Source organism: Lotus japonicus, chromosome 1 (genome assembly GCF_012489685.1).
Source record: "Lotus japonicus ecotype B-129 chromosome 1, LjGifu_v1.2".
Taxonomy (NCBI): domain Eukaryota; kingdom Viridiplantae; phylum Streptophyta; class Magnoliopsida; order Fabales; family Fabaceae; genus Lotus; species Lotus japonicus.
In genome coordinates this window covers 34,090,445-34,117,757 of record NC_080041.1, presented here as the reverse complement: position 1 = coordinate 34,117,757, position 27,313 = coordinate 34,090,445, and the positions used below count along the sequence as shown (strand labels likewise).

General features: G+C 37.2%; 4 protein-coding genes and 1 long non-coding RNA gene across 6 annotated transcripts in view; 2 read left to right on the top strand and 3 right to left on the bottom strand.

Moving 5' to 3' along the window:
* LOC130734494 (uncharacterized) overlaps positions 1 to 8,205 on the bottom strand; it is a 31,015-nt gene extending 22,810 nt beyond the window's left edge. The window contains exons 1-6 of one of the 2 annotated variants that reach the window (XR_009017964.1): positions 7,570 to 8,205; positions 5,112 to 7,375; positions 4,697 to 4,792; positions 4,059 to 4,138; positions 3,839 to 3,949; positions 3,487 to 3,703 (exon numbers count right to left, since the gene is read on the bottom strand). This is a non-coding gene — a long non-coding RNA (uncharacterized LOC130734494). The remainder of the gene's footprint in view (positions 1 to 3,486; positions 3,704 to 3,838; positions 3,950 to 4,058; positions 4,139 to 4,696; positions 4,793 to 5,111; positions 7,376 to 7,569) is intronic. The other variant, XR_009017965.1, reaches the window with a different exon arrangement.
* On the top strand, positions 1,612 to 3,202 carry LOC130734493 (serpin-ZX-like). Its single transcript, XM_057586941.1, has one exon. The coding sequence runs from the start codon at positions 1,816 to 1,818 to the stop codon at positions 3,073 to 3,075; it is 1,260 nt and encodes a 419-aa protein (XP_057442924.1). The 5' UTR covers positions 1,612 to 1,815; the 3' UTR covers positions 3,076 to 3,202.
* A 7,681-nt stretch (positions 8,206 to 15,886) lies between the features above and the next one.
* On the top strand, positions 15,887 to 17,582 carry LOC130734492 (uncharacterized). The gene is made up of 2 exons (XM_057586940.1): positions 15,887 to 16,224; positions 16,963 to 17,582. Exons 1-2 carry the CDS (start codon positions 15,956 to 15,958, stop codon positions 17,399 to 17,401), a joined length of 708 nt encoding a protein of 235 aa, XP_057442923.1. The 5' UTR covers positions 15,887 to 15,955; the 3' UTR covers positions 17,402 to 17,582.
* A 1,588-nt stretch (positions 17,583 to 19,170) lies between these two features.
* LOC130733664 (uncharacterized) lies at positions 19,171 to 20,604 on the bottom strand. The gene has a single exon (XM_057585889.1). The coding sequence runs from the start codon at positions 20,602 to 20,604 to the stop codon at positions 19,171 to 19,173; it is 1,434 nt and encodes a 477-aa protein (XP_057441872.1).
* A 510-nt stretch (positions 20,605 to 21,114) lies between these two features.
* On the bottom strand, positions 21,115 to 23,528 carry LOC130734491 (cationic amino acid transporter 8, vacuolar). The gene has a single exon (XM_057586939.1). The coding sequence runs from the start codon at positions 23,443 to 23,445 to the stop codon at positions 21,652 to 21,654; it is 1,794 nt and encodes a 597-aa protein (XP_057442922.1). The 5' UTR covers positions 23,446 to 23,528; the 3' UTR covers positions 21,115 to 21,651.
* Positions 23,529 to 27,313: the final 3,785 nt, after the last annotated feature.

Genomic DNA, 27,313 nt, shown 5'->3' with positions numbered 1-27,313 from the left:
AGACAAAGGCACTGAACTGAGAGGAGAGGAGACAGCGGGATAAGGGAGAGAGGAAGCTCAGTTATTCAGCCATGGAGAAGAAGAAAAACAAAAGGAAGAAAAGGGAGGGGTTACCGCCGCGCCGAAGGGAGGGGCACGGCGGCAACCCTAGCAGATGAAACGGGAGCGTGAACCAGAGAGAGAAAGTTAGAGAGAGGTTATTAATTAATTTGTTCATAAAATACGTTCCTCTTTTGTGTCTTTCTTGGCTATTTGGTCTTTCCACTCATTTTTTTAAAATAAAATTCTATATAATCATATTTAAGTTCCAAAATAAAGTGTTCTGAATACACATATAACAGTTATTAAATTTTGAGTTACCTCTCAAATAGGATTTTTTTTTATTCTTGACCAAGGTATCCCCATAACCGTTAGTTGAGAGATTAATTCCCGTCCCACTGTTGACGCACTAAGTAGTAGGGAACTTTCGTCTAATTAGTTTTTTTTCCATTAACAAGTGTTAGGATTTGAACCTCCAATGATTTACTTAAGGTATGAAGTTTCGAATCATCTCAACCCACTTGGTTCTCAAATTTGATTTAATATAAACCATCAATGAAAAAGCGAAAAAAATTATTCCATTAAATTAATTATTATTTTTCCTATTTGTTTTTCTTTTATTTCAAGAAAATAATCAGTGTTATTCTGAATGTAATTAATAATTATTTCACATGCAAAAAATATATGAGTATTTACTCAATAGCTTTTATTAGCTCAAATATGTTACTTCCATTCAATGCAATAACTTATTAAATTATTTTATGAAAAACTAAATTAAATATCGCGAAATATAGAAAAAAATACAAACATATAAAAATTTTACACTTCTACAAAACAAATTCAGACACATTCATCAAAAAAAAATTCAAATTTATATTTTTTATGTCTAAAATAAGTTTATTCTTTTGATTCATAAACTTTTTTATATACATTAACAAACATTACGTAGATTTTAAACAGTTTTACCTTATACAAAAAATGAATATCCCCATGCAACCAACGGGTAAAAGTACTAGTAATAAAATAAATCCCAAAAAAATTCCTAACCTCTTCTTCCATTCTCAACCCCTTGAAAAAATAAAAAAAGGGCACTGTTAATTTGAAGATAAAGGATCCATGGACTCCAACTTACACCAAATCATGGCCCTTGATATTATTATAAATTAAAAGCTAAGATTAATACTTAAAAATAATCACGTGACCCCCACTCTGACTCTAATTTTTTTTCTTTGGAAAACGTCAAAATATTTTCTAATTTTACTTTTAATATTAGATCGTAAAAGATTTAATGATAAAAGAAATATTTTCTCATATATTACTTTTTTAATAAAAGATTTAGCATCATCATAATATAAAAGTAAAATATTATAAAAAGATTTTTTCTTAATTTGATTATTTACTGGATTAGATAAAAAAAAGTTAAAAATCCAAAAAAATATCTTTTCTTATTTTGAGTTTAAATTTTAATATTTGATCATCATTTCAAGAAAGAAGATTAGATCATGAAACTTTTTTTTTTTGAAATCTAGATCATGAAACTAAAAAAAAAGATATATATTCTTGTTGGTTACAGTAAAATATTTTAGATTCACTCAATTATTTTGGAAAAGCGAAAACAATTTTAAAAATATGTTTTTGATTATGTTTTTATTTAGGTTTTTTATATAGTTCTTAAGTTACACTCCAAATAAAACTCTTATAGGGTTCGGTGGCCTATAAGTATCAAAAGGATTTGCCATTCCTCTCAAATTAGAAAATCAGAATTGCATAACAACCATGGACCTCAAAAAATCAACGGGTTGCCACACCGATGTTGCCCTCCTCATCACGAAGACTGTATTCTCAAAAGAAAAATATCATGACAAGAACCTCATATTTTCTCCATTGTCCCTCCATGCTGCTCTTAGCATCGTCGCCGCCGGTTCAGATGGCTCCACACTTGACGAGATTCTTTCCTTGCTCCGATCCGACTCCATCGACCATCTCAACTCCTTCACGTCTCAGATCATCTCTGCTGTAGTCTCCGATGGCGCTGCTGCTCCTTTACCTAGTCCTAGCCTGTCTTTTGTCAATGGAGCATGGGCTGATAAATCCCTTTCTCTTTCCCATTCGTTCAAACAACTTGTCACCACTCATTACAAGGCCTCTCTAGCTTCCCTTGATTTTCAAACCAAGGGTGGTGAAGTGTGCCATGAAGTGAATTCATGGGTTGAAAAAGAGACAAATGGCCTTATTACAGAACTTCTTCCTAGCCAGTCAATATCCAACTCAACCAGACTTATCTTTGCAAATGCACTATACTTTAAAGGTGAGTGGAAACACAAGTTTGATGCTTCTATAACAGGCAACTATGATTTCCATCTTCTTAATGGCACCTCAATCAAGGTTCCTTTCATGGAGAGAAGAGAGTATATGGAGAGGAAGAGGTATATTAGTGCTTTTGACGGTTTCAAAGTCCTTCGGCTTTCTTATAAACAAGGTAGCTATGAAAATCGCAAATTCTCCATGTACATTTTTCTTCCTGATGCAATAGATGGACTACCAGCCTTAATTGAAAGGGCGGCTTCTGAGCCTGGGTTCTTGGATGACAAGCTTCCAAGGAAAAAAGTGAAAGTGAATGACTTTAGAATTCCAAAATTCAAGATTTCTTTTTCCCTTGAAGCTTCTGAGGTGTTGAAGGAGCTGGGAATGGTTTCACCTTTCTCTCAAGGTAGTGCTGATTTTGGAAAAATGGTGGAATCTCCTTTAGATAAACTGTATATTGAAAGCATGTTTCAGAAAGCTTTCATTGAGGTTAACGAGGAAGGCACTGAAGCTGCAGCGTCCTTCATGGTGACTCTTGCTGCGATGGGTATTACAAGACCGAGTGGTATTGACTTTGTAGCCGATCACCCCTTTCTCTTCATGATCAGAGAAGATTTGACTGGAACAATTTTATTTATTGGGCAGGTGCTCCATCCTCTTGTGGATCCAGCCACACTGAACAATGAAAGAAGTTCGAAACGTAGGAGAAGATTTGGTGGCAGAAAAAACTAGTAGTTGGTGAAAATTTGAGATGAAGTATTTTAAATTTTTTTCATTTTGTTTAGTACGATTAAGTATTTTCCGTATCAATATCTGATTGAATTTTTTGCTAGGGTAACTCTCCCATGCTACTATATATGTCCTGCCAATTGATAAAAATTACAAGGCTTTTAGACAAATTTTAGCTGCTGTATTGTTGAAGTTTTGTTTCCAGATATCGTCTACCTAGCACATGAATATTGAATACTACTCTCAGCTTAAGAAATTAAAAATAAACAGGGGTTTAAACTTTAAAGAATGCATTAATAGAAAAGATTTCATTAGAGAAAGAGACATGATTGACTATGATTCTTGGTATATGAGAGTAAGAGACATGCATGTACATTTTCATGTTGATGCATGTGAGTTTAAGCTATGACTTACCGGTAATTCCATCTCCGCCGGCGCATTGGGGGTCAGTAAAGACTGTGCTGGAAATTAAACCGGCCGCCAGTAAAGACCTTTTGAACCGCCGAAAAAAATATCACCTTGTAGCGGCGGCTTTTATTATTTCCGCTGAAACATATTCTATAGAGTTTGCAATAGCTGCTTTGTAAAACACTTCGTGTCGATGCTAGGCCGCCAGAAATCGCTCCCAATGCTGCCAAAAATCAAAATTTACAATTGGATCTACAATAAGTAACAGAACAGTATAAATAAATATCAAACATAGAAGGCTCTTGACAACAAAGAACAAGAGCTGAAACAATGATATGGAAATAGAGAAAGAGAGTACCAACAACCAATGACGAAGAGTGATATATGGCGGAAAGAGGCTTGCCAGGGTGAATCATGCTTCTCCTTTGGCCGGTGGAGAATCGAAGAAATGGTAGTAACTAGTAACAACCTGTAATTGAAAATGTAATGACACAAGGTAACAAGGTAATGACATCATAACAAGAAACATGTAATACAAGGAGACATTATAGTTTTCTGAAGTGAATCAATCCTCTAACCTGTGCTATGGAATAAGGCAAAGGAGCATAAATTCCAGCAGCCCTTTCTCTATAGAATTTTGTTCTTTCAATGGCCACAACTGTTTGAATAGTTTGGTAGTTGTTAATTCCAACAAAAATAACAGTAGTATACAATGCTCGTATGATCATGTTCAGGTCAGTTCAGCCCTCCCTAAACACCAACAATTATGGGAAAGAAATAAGATGAAATCCAAAACTAATAGTAATAGAGCATTGCTGCAATAGTCCAAGATTGCAAGAACCAAAGCCCTTTTCCTTCAAACTTAACTCAAATCAACTACCATGTGAAACTACAAAATTCAGGATATATTCTAGTAGTCCAAAATTTAGAAAATAAATGCAGATGATGAAAAATACAAAGGGGAGATGGCTCTTCTAAGCTGCACAAATAGAATAAAATAAAATCCGTGTATCAGAATAATATATCGAAATCACCAATCCTGAACTACATGGCACAAGAAAAACAAAAAAACAGAAATTACAGAATGAAATAGTAAACGTTTTTTTTATAAGCTATGAAATAGGAAACGTGTTATTAAATATTACGAACCTCATTACGATGTACACCTAGGACGAAAAAAACCAGTAACAACCAAGATGAAAACAGGTAAGCATACCTTTAGCACTGCAACACCACCATAAATCTTGGCTAACCTTTCCAGTAACTTTTCCTTGTCATAATCAGAAGTTCTATTTTCAATTGCAAACCTAATCTGTGTATGAAAATTCATCAAAAAAGTCAGATGCATCACTAAACATGACAAGCCATCAGATGGAAATATAATGTTAGGACCCCATTGCAAGGTATGGGATTTGAGTCCCACATAGGAAGTATGGGATTCTAATGTGGGGTTTATAAGGCCTTGGGCTCTCCAACTACAACAGCTAGCTTTTGTGGTGTGGTTCTCCCAAGGTTCTTATCATATAATAAATGAACCATGGAAAAATTAAATCTAACAGACACTCCCACAAGCCAAAAATACCACAAAGCAATGCTTCTTAATCTCCATTTCGAATAGTTAAAATACTCACTTGATAATCTGATACCAAATCAAGCCTTGCCCATGTCATGGTCATGGATGGTCATCATATCCTTACCTGTATACTACTGGCATGAATAAGATAAGCGTTAGAACTCATCTAAACCAAGCCTTGCATATATCTGTTGAGAATTCAAGTGCGGAGTTGGAGTCCCACATTGGTTAAGTTTGGGTGAGGAGAAGACTTTATAAGAGATGTGACCCATAAACCTACTGCCTTAAGGTTTTGGGTTAAGATGTGGCGTCGAGATCTCTTGGTGTCTTGCTCCTCGACCCATGGGCTCCCCTGTCTCCCCCAACAAGTGGTGTCAGAGCCGATGGTTCGTGGGACCATGACGGCTCCTTGTGTCGAAAGTCTTCCTAGCAGTGTGGCTAGGTGGCGGGTTCCGTTGGCAAGTGAACGGCGGTGCAAGAGTGGATAAGCTTCCGCGGAGGAGGGCCATGATAATGTGGAGGTGACTCGCACTTGAGGGGGAGATTGTTGAGAATTCAAGTGCGGAGTTGGAGTCTCACATTGGTTAAGTTTGGGTGAGGAGAAGACTTTATAAGAGATGTGACCCATAAACTTACTGCCTTAAGGTTTTGGGTTAAGATGTGGCGTCGAGATCTCTTGGTGTCTTGCTCCTCGGTCCATGGGCTCCCCTGTCTCCCCCAATAATATCCAGGGACGGACCCAGGTACATCTCATATGGGGCGCCCGCCCCCTTCTTCAAAAAAAATTTCTTTTATAGTAGTACTATATATCATGGATTCGCCCCCTGTATAAAAACCTATGGCTAGTTACTAATTGAATCTACACAACCTCTTCCATTTTTATATCATTATACTATGTTAAAGGAAAGTAAATTTCAGAAAAAGCTGCCCCTAGTGACTGATATGATAAGAAAAGTCATAGGTTACTCATGCTTTTTTATTGATATTCATGAATGCTTACTCTTGTATTTTTTTTTGACGGGGACTTACTCTTGTTATATTAACTTGAAAAAAACTAAGGTATATTAATATAGTATATGGGAGGAATAATTATATGTACACACATCATTTTCGATGTGTGGAGAGGTGGAGGAAGAGAGAGATAGGAAGAAATGAGAGAAAAAGTAAAGATGTGATAAATGATTTGATTGATAGAGAAAAGAGAAATAGATATAAATGAAGGTGGAAAAGAAGTTGAGATGTGTTTATATATCATAACTCTATTTGGGAGAGCCACACTTCTAGTTCTACCGATGTAAAAAAAAAAACAGGTTTTCTTCTTAGCTTTAATTAACAAACATTCATTAGTAGGTATTATCTCTATGTCTAAATATAAGTTGTTTTAACATATTCATACTATGTTCTAAAATATATGTTATTTTGTAAATCTAAAGTATTTTTTCCCATTTTCTTCCATATATACCTTTATTTAATATTATATTTCTTACCTACCACCTTCATTTTTCACTTATGACAAACTATGCACTTAATCAATAATCATATTTCTCTCCCCTTAATATAACTACTTTAAATATGGGTATTTCAGTCAAAATATTTATCAAATGATGAGTTCTTTAAATCCGTGCATAAACTTAAACAACTTATATTTTGAAATAGAAGGAGTTGAAATACATCTATCTTATTTTTACTTTATTTTTGATTTATCTCTTTTCTTTTTCAATTATATTATATGTTGATTCTTTTACTTTCTCTCTTTTCTTTTTATATTTTTTTCTACTGTATTTTCATTTATATAGAAGTGTATATGTGTTGAATTTTTACCCCCCTTACTAAAATTTTCTAGTTCCGTCCCTGCATATATCAGCTAGTGATGGGCTAATCAGAACCAAGCTATTTTTATATTTGATTATATACTAGGATGCTGACAGCAGACGTATAAACTTATTTCATAAATTTTGCAAAGCCAATATTACTAAAATTTATTATTCATAACAATTTACCACAAATAGTTTCTATCTGCTTAAAATCTTTCTATCCAAACTATTTCTTAATTATTTCTATCCAAACTATTTCTATCTAATCCAAACTATCCAAACTAGTTTCTATCTGCTTAATTATTTGCACACCTCAGTATACCAAATATAAGAAGCTCCATCATTTGTAGTGTTTTAACTTCAAATACAAACTTAGATTCACCCACCTGGAGGAAAACAGAAAAATGAATCTCCTCTTTCTGGCTCTCTTTTTTATATCGGCACTAACAAAGTTCCCGCCACAATAGGAAGGAAAAGTAGTAACATTACCAAGAAAAAATGTATCAAGCTAGAAAAATAGAAGAGAAATCTGTCAGGTCTAACAATAATCATATTCAACATTGAAAAATAAAAACAAATTCAAAGGAGACAATGAAATTGATGAATAAAAGATAAACAATACAGAATTCAGATTTTCAAACACATGAAAACAATAACAATTCATCAAATTAGAATTTGATTAATCGAATACAAGTCAATTACCTCTTCTTCGCGCAACTTCATTGTCGTCATCATATTCATCGTCTACTTCATCCTGGGAGTCGCCATCATTCAAAGTTGTGACTTCATTTTCCACCACATGCTCCTTCAACTCCTCTGTAAGCGAGAGAATAGGGTATGCGGAAAGCTAGAGAGATACAGTAAATTGACAGAAATGCATACCTTGGAGCTAGGTTTAGGAACGAATCAACCTAATTTCATCTCAATTAACCACGGGATCGAATCACACCGTCGCGGTGAACAGGCAGCTCCGCTTCCTCTGGACGGCACCGTCGGAATTCGACGCCACCGCCTCTGCTGGCCTTCACCGCCGTCTCCGCTTCTCTCACCATTGCTTCCCAATTTCAAAGGGAAGAAGAATCTGTCACCTTCGCAGTCAGATATGGACATATGGTATGGGTAAAAAATAAGAATCGGAAAGAGAAGGAAAAACGCAATGGGGCGCGAACTGTGAAGTGGAGCTTTTGGTGGCAATTATCATTAATAAGGACCAATCTCTATTTGTCCCAAATTTTTTATTTTGTTAATCAAGTTACCGACAATAGAGTCATTGCCGCTAAATATTGGTCGCTAAAGTCAGATTATATAACTTGGTTTAATTATTTATGTCGTACTAGTATTTTTTACCCGCACGGGGCTTCTATTTTATTTTGTATTGTGTTTTTTTATGGTTTTTTTAAAATTATTTATTTATATGAAAAGGTGAAAAAATAATTTTGTTGTAAGATCTTATTTAATATTAAATTTGTCTTTTTGAGATTCATAACTCATACGAAATAAATAATAATAAATTTATTTAAAATAATTTGAAGTTAACAGTATAAGTCCATATTAAATTATCACTATAAACCTTGATTTCTTCAGAGATGATCGATTACATGAAAATGATGTCAACTATATTAAATTGTACAAAATCGTATTTTGCAGTAGGAGCAGTGTCACTTGCAACCTCTTCAGTTTTTGAGATGCTCATTCCAGTAATCTTATATTTGTGCTTTGTGACTCTATATTTTATAGCAGATGCTTGAACCTTAAAATGTTGAATCGCATAAACTTGTCATACATAAAGTGTGTCACTAAACTGTAGCATTTGAAAAACTACAATTTTAAAAATTCACTTAGTTATGGTAACAATAAATAGTTTGGTTTAGGTACCATGAAAGTGGGAAAAACAAAGAAATTTAATACATTTTCAACGATTAAGAGCCGTTCAATACTATTCACAATTTGAGATTTTTTGAAATCTCTTGTTTTCCACACATGAAGTACACAAACTATTTGAGTCATCCTACAAAATAAAAAGTTGAGAAAATTAAAAAGAAAATAATTTTTTAGGTGTTTCAATTTGACATGATGAAATCAAGTTGAAGATCATCATGAAATAAAAACCATGTTAAAACACACGTAAACATTATAGGCTAGTCCATCAATAGTTAGTCGTTGGATATATGTACCTTAAAAAAATATCTTGAAGCGTGAGCCTTTGAAAAGAAAAAGGCAAATACCTCAACAAAGCTTATGTGAAGTGCATATGTTAAATGAGTATTGACACTTATTACTTTATATAGTTGTAGAAAAAAGGGTTAGAGATAGTCTTTTTTTTCTTTTGGTAAGATTTTATTTAGTATTAAGCATAAATTTTTGAATTTCATAACTCATACAAAATAAATAATAATATTTTTTTTAAGTAATTTTCAATTAATAGTATAAGTTATTTTCTAAAAAAATTAATAGTAGAAGTCTATAAAATGACATTGATGAATGAAGTTCAAGAGGAAGAGATAGGAGTTTTTTTTATTGAGTGACCTTTAACTTTCAAGATTTATTATTAATATTAATTATTAATTGATTAATACTTCAACAAACTTAAATTAATAATAAGTGTCTTATGAAATTCATAACTTATATCATATTTAATATTAATTTTGACCTATGACATTCCATAACTCATATAAATTAAATAATAATAAATTTATTTAACATAATTTTGAGCTTAATACTAGAAAGTTATATACTTACATTGATAGAGGAAATTCAAGAGGAATATCAAACAATTGAGATTAAAAGTCTGCTGAATATCGAACGGTTCTTAAAAATCACATATGAAATAATATGTATAATTACTTAAAAGCTCATAGATAAAAATAAATATATGAAACATTGTTTATTGATAGACTATTTTACCCTCGAGGTTGCTAAACTTCTCCTTTATATTATATATAAATATAAATATAAATATAAATATAAATATAAATAAATATAAATATAAACAACTTTTCGAATTTCATAACTCATATGAAATAAATAAAATGATATAAATTGAGTTAAACTTAAGGTAGACGATGAAGATAACAACACCACACCAAGTTGTAAAATAAAATAAAGGTGACTCTCATTTAGTCGATTATGTTCATAATGAAACAATAAAGATTACGAAAAATGCAAGAAACTTACATATTTTCAAGATGTAACATTGGAAGAATGGAAAACAACATTGAAAAAAACCTGAAAGAAAAAACAAATTGAAACTAAATCAATGAAATGTAAAAGGAGAAAAAAAGCTTCATTGTACCACATTAGAAGAAAAGATTGTCATTTGGTCAACTAAGTTCATAATAAATTAATCAAAATTAAAAAAAAAAAGCAAGAAACTTACATTGGTTGAAGCTTAAATCATCAAAAAAATGGAAGCAAACATCATAAAATTGTTCAAAAAAAATAATGAAACACAATTAGAGAAATAACCAAGAAGATGACTTTAACGGTTTATGTAGAAAAAATATTTTTGAAACGAAATAGAAGTTATGAACATATCATAATAATATTGATAATCAATAGGAAAGAACAAAAACATGCATAAATTACAAAAGTAAAATATAATGTGTAACTTTCATCTATTGAATAAGTGATAATAAAATGCATATTGCGAATAAAGACTAATCTTACAGGAGTGGGGGATGAAGAATGAGAAAAAATTAAGACCGTTTGGGAAGAACCGTAGCATGAGAATAAAATCTGAAGAAGAAATGATGGCGAAATCATAACAAATAAATCAAAAGGGATAAATAAGGCGAATAAAGAAGGGCACTTACCGGATGGAAGATGATGATGAAGTAAAACTCAATGCCTGAGAATGAAAAGTGGTTAAGAAGAAGTGACCGGTGGAGAGGAAAAAGATGCAAAAGAAGATTTTCTAACCTGATGGAAGATATTCTTGTACTGAAATGATGCTGTTAGAGAATCTAAATTATAGAGATTTCCTGCACATGAATGGAGATGTTGAATATCAAAATGAGAGAGATAAAAATAAGTTAAAAGAGGAATGGAAAGATGTTTTATAAATGAGAGAAGAAGGAAGAGACTCTTGGTGATTTTGTAACCATAATCCATGATCATGAGTTACAAAAGCAATAAATAAAACAGCCAAGAATATGAAAAGGTTGTAAAAAGAATTTCATAAGAAAATGATCAACGGTTAGAATTAGAAAAAATGAATGGTCAAGATTGATTTCATATTGAGTTACTCACAAATTTACCTATTTGACCATGGAAAGTTTTCCACCCATATGCATTAAAATATTAAATTACAATTTTACCCTCAAGGTTGCAAAAACTCTCCCTTTATATAGTTTATAGAAGGGTAGTTTAGATTTTTCCTTATATCTTTACTTTCAATGAAATCCTAGCACAAATACCTTCATATATTTGTTATCTCTTCATGCCCTTCCCCTTTGTGATGCTATTTACACTAGGGTAGCATTTGGTAGATGTGTCTGAAACGGGACGGAACGAGATATATCTGTTATGTTCCTTGTTTGGTGTATTTTTAAAATAGAACGGAGCAGGACAAAAGATTGTTCCAACAGTACATTTTGGTTCCCTTAAAAAGGGTGGAACCAAAGACAACAAGAAATTACCGACCCTCATTAAAAACTTTTAGAGACAAAAATATCATTAATTTATACTATGAAATCTCACATCACCCCTCCCCTGATTCCTCGTTCATCTTCACAGAACTAAAATTGGAGCCCGCAGCCACCAACAACGCCGTAGCCAAACTTCCATCGCACTTCCTGAGTTTTTTTTGTTTTTTTTCCCTTCCTCTACCAAACTTCTGTCCAAAATTAGCGGTGCAACTTCAACTTTACTGGTATTCTTCCATTGTCTCTACACTCTATTTTATACTTTGTTGCAGACACACATTAAAAATCAATTTTCTTAGCCACAAAATGGAGTTGATCTTGAACCGAGTAAAATGAAGGGAAATAAAAATTGTTTATATTTTCTTTTCAAATTAAAGATGTTTTTGCAATTTTAGACCACCGCTCAACAATTTATGGAGTTTCAGCGATTAAAAAAAAACTAAATCCTACATCCTCCAATAGACTGTTGGAACAGCAACACGAATACAGAACAAGAGTAGAGAGAAACACACGAAATCTTTGTTCACACAGTTCGGCCAAATTGCCTACCTCTGCGACTATAGAGCAGTTATAGTTCCGTTTATTGATTCTCTTCTGAATACAATAATTATGATTACAATGTTACAAGCTTATATAGGGATACTAACAATCCAGTTTACAACAATACCCCTAAACCGTACCGCGGGAGGCAAGCCCCTCGCACCCCCCAAACCCTAATCGCCCCCCCCCCCAACAACAGTTGGGCCAAACGCATGTATTCTACTTCAGTTGTAGACATAGCTACTATGGATTGAACTGATGACTTCCAACATATAGGTCCTCCTGCAAGAGTAAAGACATATCCTGTTGTAGACCTCCTATCATCCAGATCACCTGCATAGTCAGAATCCACATATCCCACAACTGATGGAACAGCACCTTGCTCCCTGCTGAACATGATACCGCGATCCCCTATACCTTTCAAGTACCTTAGGATCCACTTGACTGCTTCCCTGGCTTGGACATGAACTTGCACACTTGATTAACTGCTTGTGTCAAATCCGGTCTAGTGCAAACAATAGCATACATCCAACAACCAACTGCACTGGCATAAGGAATCTTAGACATACCTTCAATCTCTGAGTCTGTCTTCGGACACTGTTCCAAAGAGAGCTTAAAGTGGTTCGCCAGTGGAGTACTCACAGGATTTGCCTTGCTTCACAGGATTTGCCTTGCTCATGTCAAATCTGCTCAAAACACCTTCAACATGGCTTTTCTGAGACAACCATTATTTCTTGGCTCCTCTGTCCCTATGAATTTCCATCCCAAGAATCTTCTTTGCAGCACCCAGATTCTTCATGTCAAACTCCTTACCCAACTTGGTTTTCAACTCATTTACATCATGTAAATGGTTGGCAGCAATCAGCATATCATCAACAGAAAGTAACAGATAAATAAAAGAGACATCATCAAGGCTCCTCACATAAACACAGCAATCATAGTCACACACACCTTCTATAGCCAATCCAGAGCATGTATGAATCAAAGCGCTTGTACCACTGCCTTGGAGACTGCTTCAAACTATACAGTCTCCACTACCTTGGAGACTGCCTTGTACCACATGAGTCTGCTACGCAGACCCCGACCCATTGCCCCAATGACACAGCCTATGAGAGCCATACTCAACAATACCAAAGGATATCTTTGATGAAAAAATATTCATTTTACAAGTATATGTTTTGTTACAAAAGATGGATTACGTCCAACAACTTTTGATCAATATAGTATTTTTATGGGGAATTAAATCCAAAACATAAGAGGGTTATATGTGTAAATTAATTTATGATTCTCTTCTAAAGATTTGAAGTTACCAAATACAACACACAGAATATTATTGTCATGTTCCATCATGTTCTGTCCTGTTCCGTTCTGTCACCAAAAGCTACCTAGTTATTCACAAATTATAACATATTTTAAAAACTTGAGATCAACTTGAGGTAATTTGTTACTGATTCCTTAGTTTTTTTTTTCATAGGTCAAATGTTAGTTGTTAATTGTTAGTAAATTAATTAATTCGCCAGGATTCGAACCCTGGCCCTTCACCCTTCATTCCCTTAGCTCACCAAGTGAGCTACCCTTCCCTCCATTTACTGATTCCCTAGTAATTAGCAAAGAATTAACGGATACTACAACAACAGAAATGAAATTAACCAATAATCAAGCCATGATTAACTAATTAAGAATTAATGATTACAACTCAAATCATGTGAATCTTGATATATAAATGTGATTAAATAGAGAACTCCAAATTTCAAAATACTCAAATCAAATAATATGTAAATTCATAAATTAAAAGAACATGGTTTGAGAAGATAACACATTCGATTTAAAAATGATTAATATTCGCACCACCAGAAAGTTATGTCCAATTCCAAAATTGCAATGAGATTTGTATACAATTTTAAAGAATTCAATACATAGCTTAGACCATAGTCTCTCTATTGAAACCTAAGGATCACCCTCTAAGTTTTGATGATTAACGATCCAATGGTAGCATAGTTTTGGTAGTAGTTGAATAAAAGAACATGTTGATTTAGCGTCTAAATTTAGCATCAGCCACGACTCCAATGCTGAATTTGACTCTTTTGCGTCTATGAAACCGATGCAAACCCAAAAAAAAAGGAAAAAAAATATAATAAAAATACATCACTTCAAGTTTGTGTCAATTTTACATCTTTAGTGTTAGTTACGACCAACTCTAAATCACTGCCCAACGTCATATCCGCCCTCAGGTAAATAGTGGCACCTACAAGCCGACACTACGATCACTGGCCCTATTAGTGTCGACTTACATCGAAGCTAACTCCGTGTATGTACGACTCGCTTCGAGGAGCGAGAACATTAGCCTCGGCCCAACCAACACAAACAACCATAGATTTCTCTGCTCAGACTTCCATATAACCCTCCTTCTCCCTCTCCCTTGTTTGCTACACCCCGCCTCTTTCCTTGCTCCTCCGCTCCTCCTCGTCACCCTTCTCTATCACCCGTTGGTGCTCACCCTATGTCACCCTTCACCAATCACCCTCCTCCACTGCTCCTTAGCATCACACTCACCCTTACCGCCACTCCTCACACGCATCCTCCAGACTATGAGTCATCATCTCGTCTCTGTGATTGCCACTCTCCCTAACTGATCCTCACACTCCCTCAACGGAGCTACATATTCCTCCCTTGTACCTCCTCCTCTCCCACCCTCACCCTCTCCTTTGTCTAGCAAATTCACTTCTTCCACCTTCGCCATCTGATTTCATTGTCGCACCACATCCCCATTGTTGCTCCGCCGCACCCCCACCCCCACCTTCTCGTGAGTCGTTGCCTCATTGTCATTCCTCTACGAGCCGCTCCCCCTACTTGCCCTCTCTCACGAGCTACCATCCCACTGTCGCTCCTCTACGCGAGTATCCTTTAGTTGCTTCAATTGTCCGTCAATCAAATCTAGTCGTAAATCAATGCAATCCAGACAAGTATGTTGCTGAGTAAACATACTCGCCCTCATATATTTAAGGGTGATCCACATATATTTTATTACCAACATCTCCAATTTAGCTCTCCAAAAATAATATCCAAAGAAAAAAAAAACACATTACTCTTCTGTCACTTTGAAAGATGTGCTACAAATATAGTTGCCAGACAATAATGTTACTTACACACTTTTTTTTTATGGGGAAGAGGTGGAATGAGGAAAGAGATAGAAAAAATAAGAGAGAGAAAATATGATATGTGATAGATGATAAAATGAGAGAGATAGAAACAAAAATTGGTGGAAATGAAGTGTTTAAAAAATGAGGTGTGTATATATCATTGTTGGTTTCTAGAATATGCTCATTTTTTAAGTTTTGCAAATTAATTTTCAGAATGAAAAAAAACTACATTGCATTACTAATCAAAATCCAATTTGTACATTTAAGAAACTAGTTTCTGAAATGTAATTTATGTTTTCCATAATGTAATTTTTGCATTCCGGAAATTAACCTCCTGAACCTTGTAAAATTACATGTTTTGATAAAAGTGTTGTGCATCACGGAGGGTATATTTAAAATTTCCAAAGGAATGAGATGATGGAGATAAAAGAAGTGGATGGTGGCAAAAATTTGGACAAAATGTCAGCAAAAGTTTTACCCTAAACTTAATACACTTAAAATAATTGGGCCTTGTTCAACCAAAAAAAAACCTAGATGGTCTTTTGACTGGCATATATGAATTCTGATTTGGACCTAAAATTGCAATTTTTATTGACCCAAAACAAGAAGAACTTTTAACCCCAGAAAAATAAATCAAGTAAATATTATCTGCACGCTTCTCAATGTGTGGATATTAAACTCAGTTTCATGGTAGCCATAGAATGTAACATCTTATTAGCTTAACCTTTTGTTAACTCTGTAGCATTCTATTCAGCAACTTCAGCCATGGCTGCTATCACCTGCATATCTAAGCTCTCCTTGTTGTTGATCCTCCTCTCAGTTTCATCCTTGTGTGTTGTCAGGTCAGGGTCACTTACGCTTAAGAATGCAGGGTCAATTCCCCCAACATGCAAGCGCATAGAGTGTCCCAGCTATGATGTTATACAAGTGGGCAATGGCTATGAAATCCGTCGCTATAATTCAACTGTGTGGATCTCAAATTCCCCCATTCAAGACATTTCTCTTGTTGAAGCTACAAGAACTGGTTTCTTGAGGTAACTTATCTTCTTCTTTTTTGCCTAATTTATGTGTAATTGTCAAGTATTTTACAGTCATGCTTTTCATTGATACAATATTATTACTTTCAGGGTATTCTTTGGATTTCTTTGTTATTAATAAATCTTTGCTTTACGATTTAGGTTAAGTGCCTTTTTGTTTGGTAAAATTAGAATTTCACCATAATTTGGGCTACAACATTTGAATTTAGCTTGGTATTTAAACTTTGAATTGCATGTTTGGTTCAATAAACTAAAGATTATATGGTAGTTTGAATACATGAGTTTGGCCAATCGATAGAGATAAAATGCATTCAACTAAATTTTAGTTTCATCAATTTAGTGCTTTTACTTTCTACAAATTGAACACCTTCTTTATCTTGTAGGATGAAAATAATTTTCTATTTCATAAGCTGATTTCATATCTTTTATAGAATTAATTGATTACCAGGGGTGATTGTTTCAAGTGGTACATGTGTGATTCCCCTTAAACAATGTCTCATAGAATAAACTGATTAAGGATGTAAAAGTGAATGAGACTCTTGTTATGAATTGGGATGAATGTCTGTTGCACTCAAGTGGCATTCAAAGACACATTAAATTACTATATAGTTTAACTAAAACTCTGATATATCACAAGTTCATCTGCACTGCACATAGTTTAGTTACTGCTTATTGAGCTGGATAGTTCTATCCAAGGAGTTAATCATGCTTGAGTAACCTTTTTGTTTTCCTCAGGCTATTCAATTATATTCAAGGAAAGAACGACTACAGTCAGAAAATTGAGATGACAGCACCTGTGCTCAGTGAAGTCTCACCAAGTGATGGACCCTTCTGTGAGTCCTCATTTGTTGTGAGCTTCTTTGTGCCAAAAGTGAACCAAGCGAACCCGCCTCCTGCAAAGGGCCTCCATGTTCAAAGATGGAAGCCTGTGAATGTAGCAGTTAGGCAGTTCGGTGGATTTGTCAGTGATGCAAGTGTTGGGGAGGAAGCCGCAGCATTGAAGGCAAGTATTGCTGGTACCAAGTGGGCTGCTGCCATTGAGAAAAGCCACAGAGCTGGTCATGCTTCTGTTTACTCTGTGGCTCAGTACAATGCCCCTTTTGAATATGATAACAGGGTGAATGAAATATGGTTCTTGTTTGATGTTGAAAATGATCTGCATCATGCTATGTGAAATGTACCACCAGACAAGAACCAATCACTACTTCTAGATAGCATGTAGCCTAGGGTGTTTGGCCATCTTGAATATAAAATAAAGTGGTTCACATTTTGCTAAACCAGTGCCTTTGAGAGACTAACTTGTAGTTTCATCATTGCAAGTTTAGAAATAAATTTAACCATTTATAGTTGGTTAACTTCAAAGCTTTTCATTAAGTATTGATATGGCTGTTGAAATGAACATGTGGTACATATCTCAAGAATAATGGCTTTTAATTTTTAAGAGGATTTATAAGTTTTATTTTACGGCTCGTTTGCCATGTTGTATAGTATAAGGTCTCATAGTATTAGACCTAATAGAATAAAGTCCGATACAAATTTAATGTTATACAATGTTTGGTCATATATTATATAACTTATTATATCATTGGTATAATCATATATTTGGTCGACGATGGTAATAGTGGATAGTGGTGGTGGTGGTGGTGTAGAGATGGCGATGATGGTGGTGGTGGTGGACGGTGGTAGTTGTGGTAGTTGTGGCAGTAGTAGTACTGCGGCAGTAGGGATGGCAATGGGTCTCGGACCCATAGGGTACCCGCAAAAAATACCAACTATGGGTAGGGTAAAAACCCGCTAGATGGGTATGGGGTTGGGTATGGGTAATTACCCGCAAAAAATCATGAGTATGGGTGCGGGTGTGGGTACTATAGTACCCAACCCGCCCCACACCCGCACACACATATTATTATTATTATTATTATTATTATTATTATTTAGTATTATATGAACAAATTAACTTGAGCTATAGCTTTCAAACTTACTTATTTTAAAAAATATGTGACTATTTAAAGTATTCATAATCATTGTTAATTTACTCCCACTTATTTTTTTAATTAGTAAGTTAATAACCTACAACTTTAGGATTATATTATAAATCCAAAATTAAAAATTAAGTTATATCTTTCTTGCTTATTCGTTCTAAAAAAAAAATATTCTTAGTTGAATGATTTTATTTGATTTAAAAAGTTAGTTGTATTTTTTGTTTTCTATTAACAAAAATAGTGAAAAAATATATTTTGGTTAGCTAAATTGCGGGTAATGGGTACGGGTACGGGCATATAGGTACCCAGAGGGTACGGGGACGGGCATTCAAGTTGCTACCCACGCGGGTATGGGGACGGGTACGGGTAATTTTTGAAAACGCGGGTATGGGGATGGGTACTATAGTACCCTACCCAAACCCTACCCATTGCCATCCCTATGCGGCAGTGACAATGGTGGCGGTAGAGTGGTGTGGTGGTAGTGGTAACAATGTTGGTGGAGGATGGTGGAGGGGATTGTGAGGCGGTGGTAGAGTTGGTTGTGGTGGTGGTACTGTTGTAGAGCGGTAGTGGTGGCAATGTTGGTGGTGACAATAGTAGTGGTTGTGGATGTAGTCGTGGTGGCGGCAGTGGTGGTGGATGGTGGTGGTGGGGTTGGTTGTTGTGGTGGTGGTTGTGGTGCTGGTGGTGGCTGCAGTGTTATAGGGTGAGAATGGCGTGACATAGGGTGGTGGTGGTGGTGATGGTTGCAATGTGGTGGCGATAACAATGGCAGCAACAGCGGTGGTGGTGGTGGTGGTCGTGGATTAAATAATTTCGAATAACTTATATGTCATAATCTTATACGGCATTATCCATCATCTATAGGGTGGATTAGATAATACATTATTTTACTGTACAAGAGGGATTGATATTGATAAGTTTTTTTTTTTTTTTTTGAAGTTGGCTTCAAATAAAAAAATTAACTCAAAGCAGGCGATGACGCCATTACATCATTGATCACCAAAGGATCAGCAGCATGAGGAACCTCCTCCACCCAAACAGAGTCGGGGAAATCAGAAGCATTCCTCGCTAAAAAATCCGCAACATAATTGCCAGAGCGTCTTACAAAAGAAAAATCAAAAAAACTAAAAGCAGGAATTAAAGTACGACAATCTCGAACAATAGCATCTAAATAAGATAAACCTGTTGTCTCCTTCTTCCACCAAGTAAAGAGCTGAAGACAATCCGTCTCAAAGCACACCGAACGAAATCCAAAATCCACAGCCAATTGCATCGCCCAACGGAGACTCGAAGCTTCTCCAAGCAAGGGGGAAATAACATTAACTGGATAATAAGCAGCAGCTCCCAAAACCTCTCCATTTGAATCTCGCGCCACCATACCATAACCACACACCCCATCCTTGATGGATGCATCCACATTAACCTTGATCAAACCCACATCTGGCCGCTTCCATGTTGCTGCGCGAGCCCCTACCTCTGGACGGTTAATGGGCTGTGCGTCGTCCCTAGGATGGAGAGTAGAGCATCTGCGAAGCACCTCCCCCACATCCAAGCGTCTCCCCCTAAAAACCATTGAGTTTCGAGCTTCCCATGTCGCATACAAGAGAGTTTGAACAGCAGCTGTGAACTCAGGTTCATCTTCATGCAATACCACCACCATAAACGCAACCATGGAAGTGAAATTCTCCATCCGTATTGCCAATTCAGAGGCAAACCAAACTCTCTCCACAGCTGGGCACTTGAGGAAAACATGCTCACATGTCTCCACCTCTGCTTCACAAAAAATACAACAAGGGTCTAGAAGCATACCTCTCCTTGCAAGGGCACCTCTTACCGGAATGAAACCTTGAACTGCTCTCCAAGCCAACTCTTTACACCGAGGAAGAGCTGGGCTAGCCCAAAACTTCCGCCAAAGAGAAGCATGCAAGAGTGGTGCGGAAGAGGACGACGCCTCTTCACGGATAACCATATCCCTGAGATATTTATAACCTGATTTGCACACATAAACACCATCAGAGGTGTCATACCAATAGAGAGCATCAGTATCACCTTGATTGGAAAGTGGAATGGCCACAATTTTCTGAATTGTGGAAGGACTAAAGACCTCCTCTAAAAGCTCTAAGTTCCAACGCCCATTTACCAACAAATCCGACACCTTTTCCAATCTCAGATCTGCAATTGCGTCATGCCTGTACACCAAAAATGAACCATCTGGAAGCCACTTATCATTAAGCAAATTGATATGGGAACCATCCCCCACCCGCCACCTCAAACCCCCCTCAATCTTTCCACCTGCCTTCAAAATACTAGACCAAGCATAACTTGGTCTATACTCTTTTTTCGCCAAGTTTATACAATAGAATTTTAGTGGAATGTTTAAATAATTCATCATTTTAATGTATTGTAGGTGACGTAGTATGGAAATGAGAAAGTTATGAAGAGAAAGTAAGTGAAAATAAGATAGAAAAAGAAGACGATAAAGTAAATGAAAATGAAATGAAAGAGAAAAATGGTGTTAATGAATCAAAATCCTTAAATTTAGATTTATGCGACACCAATAGAAAATAAGTACCAACAAGAAGGAATGGGTACAAGAAGGCTTTGGTGAGTGTCACTAGTCACTACATGCATGTTTTGATATAAGATGGGAAAATCATGATAAAACCAAAATCATGGTAAACCACCACAAAAGTTAATTGTATCTACTATAATTTTGACTCACTTTGTATTCAAAAGTGCAATACATTATAGGTTTTTGCCTTTTTCAACAAGTAAAATTATTTTGTCCTTTGCACCTCATTACTTACACAATTTAAAATACAAAGAATTTGACTCGATGCATAATACTGCTAGCATTTTTTTGGCACATGGGAAAATAGAATATTGCTATTATTTGCTAACATTGAGAAATGAGTGGATCATATTAACATATACTAATAATGACCAACCATTGGACCTCATAAAGAGAGAGTCAGTTTGTTTTTCAATCAAAATGGGTTTCTTTCTCTCCTGGTTCCTTCTAAATTGAACTTTTTCCCGTCAAACTTATTAGAAACCAAACAAGTTGTTGTGTGTTCTGAGACTGAGCTTTAGGCTTTAGCAATACCAAGACCAACTTGATGGATCAGCAAGGGTATACACAAACTTTCTCATCCAGAAACTTGCAAATAATGGGGAAAACATAAACTTTCACTCGAGAGCTTTTTCTTAATCGTATACCATCACATTTTATGAATGGGCAAGGTAACTCTACAATTGACTACCCCTGCGTAGTTGCTTCCCATCAAACACAAGGATTGTATTCTCATATAGATTCAACCACAACAGGAAAAGCTAAACCAACTTCCTAACCCAGCAATTGAAAGAATATATACCAAATCTCAATAGATGTCTATCAAGAAAAAAAAAAAGAAAAAAAAAGAAATCGAAATAGATCAAACTAGGAAACATGCTGTGCCCCCTGATTGTTATCTCCCATTCCCTCACCATTCTTTGCTTCTTGACCACTTTGATGATCCACATCATAAGTAGCATGAACACCCACAAAGAAATAATACAGAAGCATCACACCAGTGCAGACCAAGAACCTCCAGAAAGCCTCAGAACCCAACGACCCCATCAGAAAAAGGTTAGTCCCAATCGACAACGAAGGCAGCCATGGAACAAGAGGCACACCCCAAACCTTCGCAGCCCTCTGCTTGGGAAGGAAACTCAACACCAATGTAGCCAAAAACCAAACAGAACCCGCCACCGCGTAACCAACCGGACCAACCACACCATATCCCCAAAGCGCAGAAGCAGCAACAGAAGCAGCAATAATCACAATCAAGCACAAAAGAAACTTCCTCAAATCACTCAATGAAGTTTCCTCTCTCACATAGTACCTTCTCACAAGCAATGCAACAGCCATGAGCATGAAAATGAAGAGTGTGCTAACAGAGAAAACACTAGACAAAACATCTAAACTCGAGAACAAAGCAATCACACAGCTAGAAAGAGTGGTTAACAATGTAGCATTTACCGGTGTTCCGGTTTTCGGGTGAACAAGCGCGAAAAATGGAGGAATCATGTGAGCTCTTGCGATCTGCGTCGTGTACCTAGCTTGACCCATTGATCCAACAAGCAAACTAGTAGTCATTCCCTTCAATGCACAAACACTCACAAGGTACTTAGCCCAACCCATTCCAATTTGAACAAATGCAACAGAATAAGCAGCATCAGGATCAATCATAGTGTAATTCACCATAGAAACAAGAGACAAAGCCATCAAACAGTAGATAACAGTGATCATGGTCATTGAACCAATTAGCCCAATTGGAATATCTCTTGAAGGTTTCTTGGTTTCTTCAGCCATGGTTGCAACCATGTCGAAACCGGTGTAAGACCAGTAAACCACCGCGGCGGCGCTGAAAACGCCCTTTCCGCCGTAAGGGAAGAACGGCACCAGGTTTGAGGGTTTGCCATGGATGAAACCGACGACGATGATGAACGCGATGATGAGGGTTGTGAGGATGGAGCTCAGCCATGTTAACACGGAGGTTTTGCGGGTGCCGCTGGCGGCGATGCCGTTGGTGATGAGGAGGACCGCGACGGCGATGGGGTCGAGGAGGTTGAATCCATGTTTGAAGGATCCGATTTTGATCCGGAAGAAATCCGGGTCGTTTTTCACCATGGAGGCGAAGTAGGAGGACCATGACCGGCCAAGGCCAGCGGCGCCGACGAGGGCTTCAAGGAGTATGTTCCCGGCGGCGACGAAGGCGAGAAAATCGCCGAGCTCGATGCGGAGGAAGGAAAACGATCCGCCGGCGACGGGGACGTCGGTGGCGAATTCGGTATAGATGAAGGCGGAGAGGAGCGCGGACAAGCCGGAGATGGCGTAGGAGAGGACGACGGAGGGGCCGGCGGTGGAGCGGGCTTCCAGGCCGGTGACGACGAAGATGCCGGAGCCGACGACAGAGCCGAAGGCGAGCCAGATGAGGTCCCACCAGGTGAGGCAGGGGGTTAAGGGATTCTCGCTGGCGCGGGGGAGGACGAGAAGCTCGTGGGAGTCGGTGGAGCGGTTCAGGAGGCGGTCTTTCAGGCGGGGGCAGGTGTTGGCAAGGGCGGTCCGGTAGGATTCGCCGGACTGGAAGGAGGGCTCAGGGAAGAAGTCTTGCTTGCTCCACCGCCAGTAGCTTCGGGACTTGGTGGTGGTGGTGGTGGTGGTGGTGGCGGCGGAGGACGGTGGTTCCATGGCTGCCGCTCCTCCCCTTGTCAGAGAGACAAAGATTACAAAATTGAACAAGAGCTGACCTGAGAATGACGACAATTAGGTTAAAATAAGGATAAAATAAGTAATTTCATCTATTACCTAGTTTGTCTTTTCATGTATTTTCTTAAAAAATAATTGCAATGTATCAAGTCATTTTTTTGAAAGTGAATGTATCAAGTCTTACTTTGCATCTTGATACATGTTTAATATTCATTATTTTTTCACTTAATGTATTTGGATTGACCAAAGAAAAAACTTAAATGTATTGGTACATTTCGTGTTCTTCAGATGCTCATTAGTCATTAGTTGCCGTTTTTAGATTTCTGATTGCAAAATCAATATCAATCAATTAGTACTCATCAATATGTGTGTAAAAGTTTCTTCAACCATTGCATTAAATACGTTTAGAAATAGTAAAAAATATATATATCTACCAAAAAAAAGCAATAGTAAAAAAATTTCTTTTATGTAATACATTAAAAAAATTAAATCAAAAAATTAAAGAAAAAACTGCATGCATCTGCTATGTTAGTCTCATTGAGTAATAATATTTAAATTTAAACTTTAACTATTAATCACAACGGAGGAAATTTCTTCAATAATAATAAATAACTATAATTGACTACCTTTGTTAAACTTTTCAATTTCTCATATTTATTTTTAATATTAGTTGATTTTTAATTTTAATTATTACTTACAACTTGAGGGAATTTTTTAAATAATAATAATAATTAAATTTTCCGCCTTTACATTAATAATAATATTAATTAGTTATTGATATTTTTTATATTTATAACTAATTGTAAATAAATTCAATTTTTTATATTGGCTCGATGGAGGGGGAAAGCTTATATATGTACATGTGTAATGGTGGGTGAATAAGATCAATCATGGGATAATTTTGTTACAGTCAAGTTGGCTTCTATACTGGTGTTTTGTTGCTTTTTATTGCCCTCTACGTTTAAGGGCATGGCGATGACGTGGTTCATTAAACAACCGCCTTACTCTGTTTGTACCTTCACATATTTATCCACTAAATTTTTGACTCATTTCTCTGCCAATCAAACTCAAAAGGTGACCAATGCTGACTTATTCAACATTCGTCAGCAACTGAGCGAGAGAATAAAAACCTACATGGCACGTTTCAGTAAAGTCTTAGTGCTATTGAAAGATGACAGTCCCGAGGTATGCATGGCGGCCTTCAAAAATGGTCTTCGGGGGGATCGTTAAACAGTTATCTAACTAGGCGCCCAGCGCGTGATATGATGGATCTGCGGGCTAGAGTCCAAGAGTTTATTTTGGTAGAGCAGGACGATCGGACAAAGAAGGAAAGAGAGGATTGGCGCAAGGACTTTCAGCCAGACGTCACGCCCTCTGATAAGACTCGCTCAGGCAAAGATTCAAGACCAGCCCAAACGCATCGCCAACCGCGGCCAGCGCCTTATCAGCATGCAAGACAAGGACCACAAAGTATCACTTGTCATAGAAATGCACAAGCTACTATGCCAGCTCAGGCGCTCGAGGGACCAAATGTACCCACTTCCGGGCAGCAAGCAAAACTGAACGCCTCGTTAAGTGCGATTTTGCGCGCCGTTGGACAAACAAATGTTGTGCAATACCCAAGACCTCTCAGGCGACTTCCTGCCAATGTTAACACAACTAAGTGGTGTGATTTTCACAAGGCTGTCGGTCACACCACTGATAATTGTTGGACATTGCGGAAGGAAATCGACCGATTGATAAAGGCCGGAAACTTAACGAATTTTGTTGGAAATGAGCTCGCCCAGGTTGAACCTGCAAAGGCGACGCAAGCAACTACTTCTAAAGGTAAGGAAATCGTTGAGGAATTAGGAGAACCATCAGGCAAATGCTCGTCCATCGCTGGAGGATTCAGCGGTGGGCAGCTATCAAGCAAGGTTAGAAAAAGGCATGTTGCGACGGTCAACTCAGCGCACAATGCGTACGAAGGGGTGTGTTGGCTTAATCACTCTCCTATCAGGGTCGACAATTACAAAACAAAGAAGGTATTTCTGGATCAGGTAAGCTCGGCATATATTATTTATGGTGATGCATTTGAGAGGTTGGGACTTAAATAATCTTATTTGAAGCCTTGCCCTGACACCTTGGTTGGTTTCACTAGCAATTGGGTAAACGTGAGGGGGTATGTTGAAATCTCAACTCCCTTTGGCGAAGGAGAATTTGTGAAAAAAATTCAAGTCAAATACCTGGTCATTGCCTGTCAGGCGAATTGTAATGCGTTGCTTGGTCAGGATATGCTTAACAAGTTGTGTGCAGTAATTTCCTCTACTCACTTGACTGTTAAGTATCCGACGTGCAATGGAAAGATTGGGGTACTGCGTGTGGATCAAGAAGTGGTGAGGGAATGTTATTTATAGAGTTTGGCCTTGTATGGAAAAAAGACGGCCAAGGAGAGCCATCGGATCACTGAGATCTTCCCTCAAGAAGGCTTCACTTTGGATCCTCGGGATGACACAAGAGATTTACGACCTCAGCCGGCTGAGGACACAAAATCTATTCAAGTGGAGGATAAGATGTTGAAAATTGGGAGTGCATTGTCAGCTGAACAAGAAGCTCGCCTCACAGCGTTGCTAAAGGAAACCTTTGATGTTATTTCGTTTAGGGGTTGTTTGGTATGTTATGTGTTATATATTATAAAGATTGATAGTATTAGGCTGATCAAAATTAAATAATATACAATGTTTGGTCAAACATTGTATTACTTATCATATCGTTTATATAAATTGATGCAATCATATGCTTTATGGATGGTGGTGGTAGAGATGGCGGTGGCAGCAATGGAGGGTGGTAGTTGTGACAATAATAGTTGTACTGGAGGTGGGTGGTGACGGTAGAGTGGTAGTGATGGTAATGGCGATGATGGTGGTGGAGGCGATTGTACGGGTGTTAGTGGAGTTGGTTGTAGTGGCGGAAGTGACAGAGTGGTGGCGGTGGTAGTGTCAGTGTTGTAAGGCGGTGGTGGTAGCAATGGTGTGGCGATGACGAATGGCAGTGTTGGAGACAACGGAGGTGGTGGTGGCAAAGGTGGAGACGTTATAGTGGTGGTGGCAGTAGTAGTGGCAATGGGAGGTGGTGGTCTGGTGGAGGAAATTTAAGGGGTGGTGGTGGAGTTGGTTGTGGTGGTTGTAGTGGAGGTAGCGATCATGAAAGTGTTGTAGAGCGGGTGTGACGGCAATAGAGGCGGTAGTGACGGCAACGACAGCGGCGATTGCGAAGGGTGGTTGTGGTAATGGTGATGGTGGCGACAGTGGTGGTGGTGGTGGTGGCAGCACAGTGGTGATGGCAGTGACGATGATCGTTGTGGAAGGTTGTCGAGGTGGTGGTGAAATTGGTTGTGGTGGTGGCGACAGTATTGCAAGGTGGCAGTAGCTGTGGTGAAGGGTGGTGGTGGCACTGAGTGGTGGTGATTATGGAAGTGGAATTGGTGGTGGTTGTGACTAGTAGTTTATATCACAATCTTATTCATTTTAATGTAGGAGTGCACATGGGTTGAGTTGGATGAATTTATAGGCTAATCAGGATCCGAACCAATCAAAATTGTTTGGGTTGGGTTGGGTTGGATTTTGTGAGTTTTCACCTTCAAACCCGAACCAACCCAATCCGACGATCTTCGGGTTGGTTCGGATGGGTTGATTGGATCACTATATTAAAATAACAATAAATCTGGAATATTGAAAAAAATATCAAAGCTTAAAAAAAAAACAAAAAAAAAACTGGTAAATTCGTTATAGTACCAAATAGCATAAAAAAGACACAAAACGTTGTACTAAATAGCATGAAATAGAAGAAGTTGCATGTCATGACACCTAGA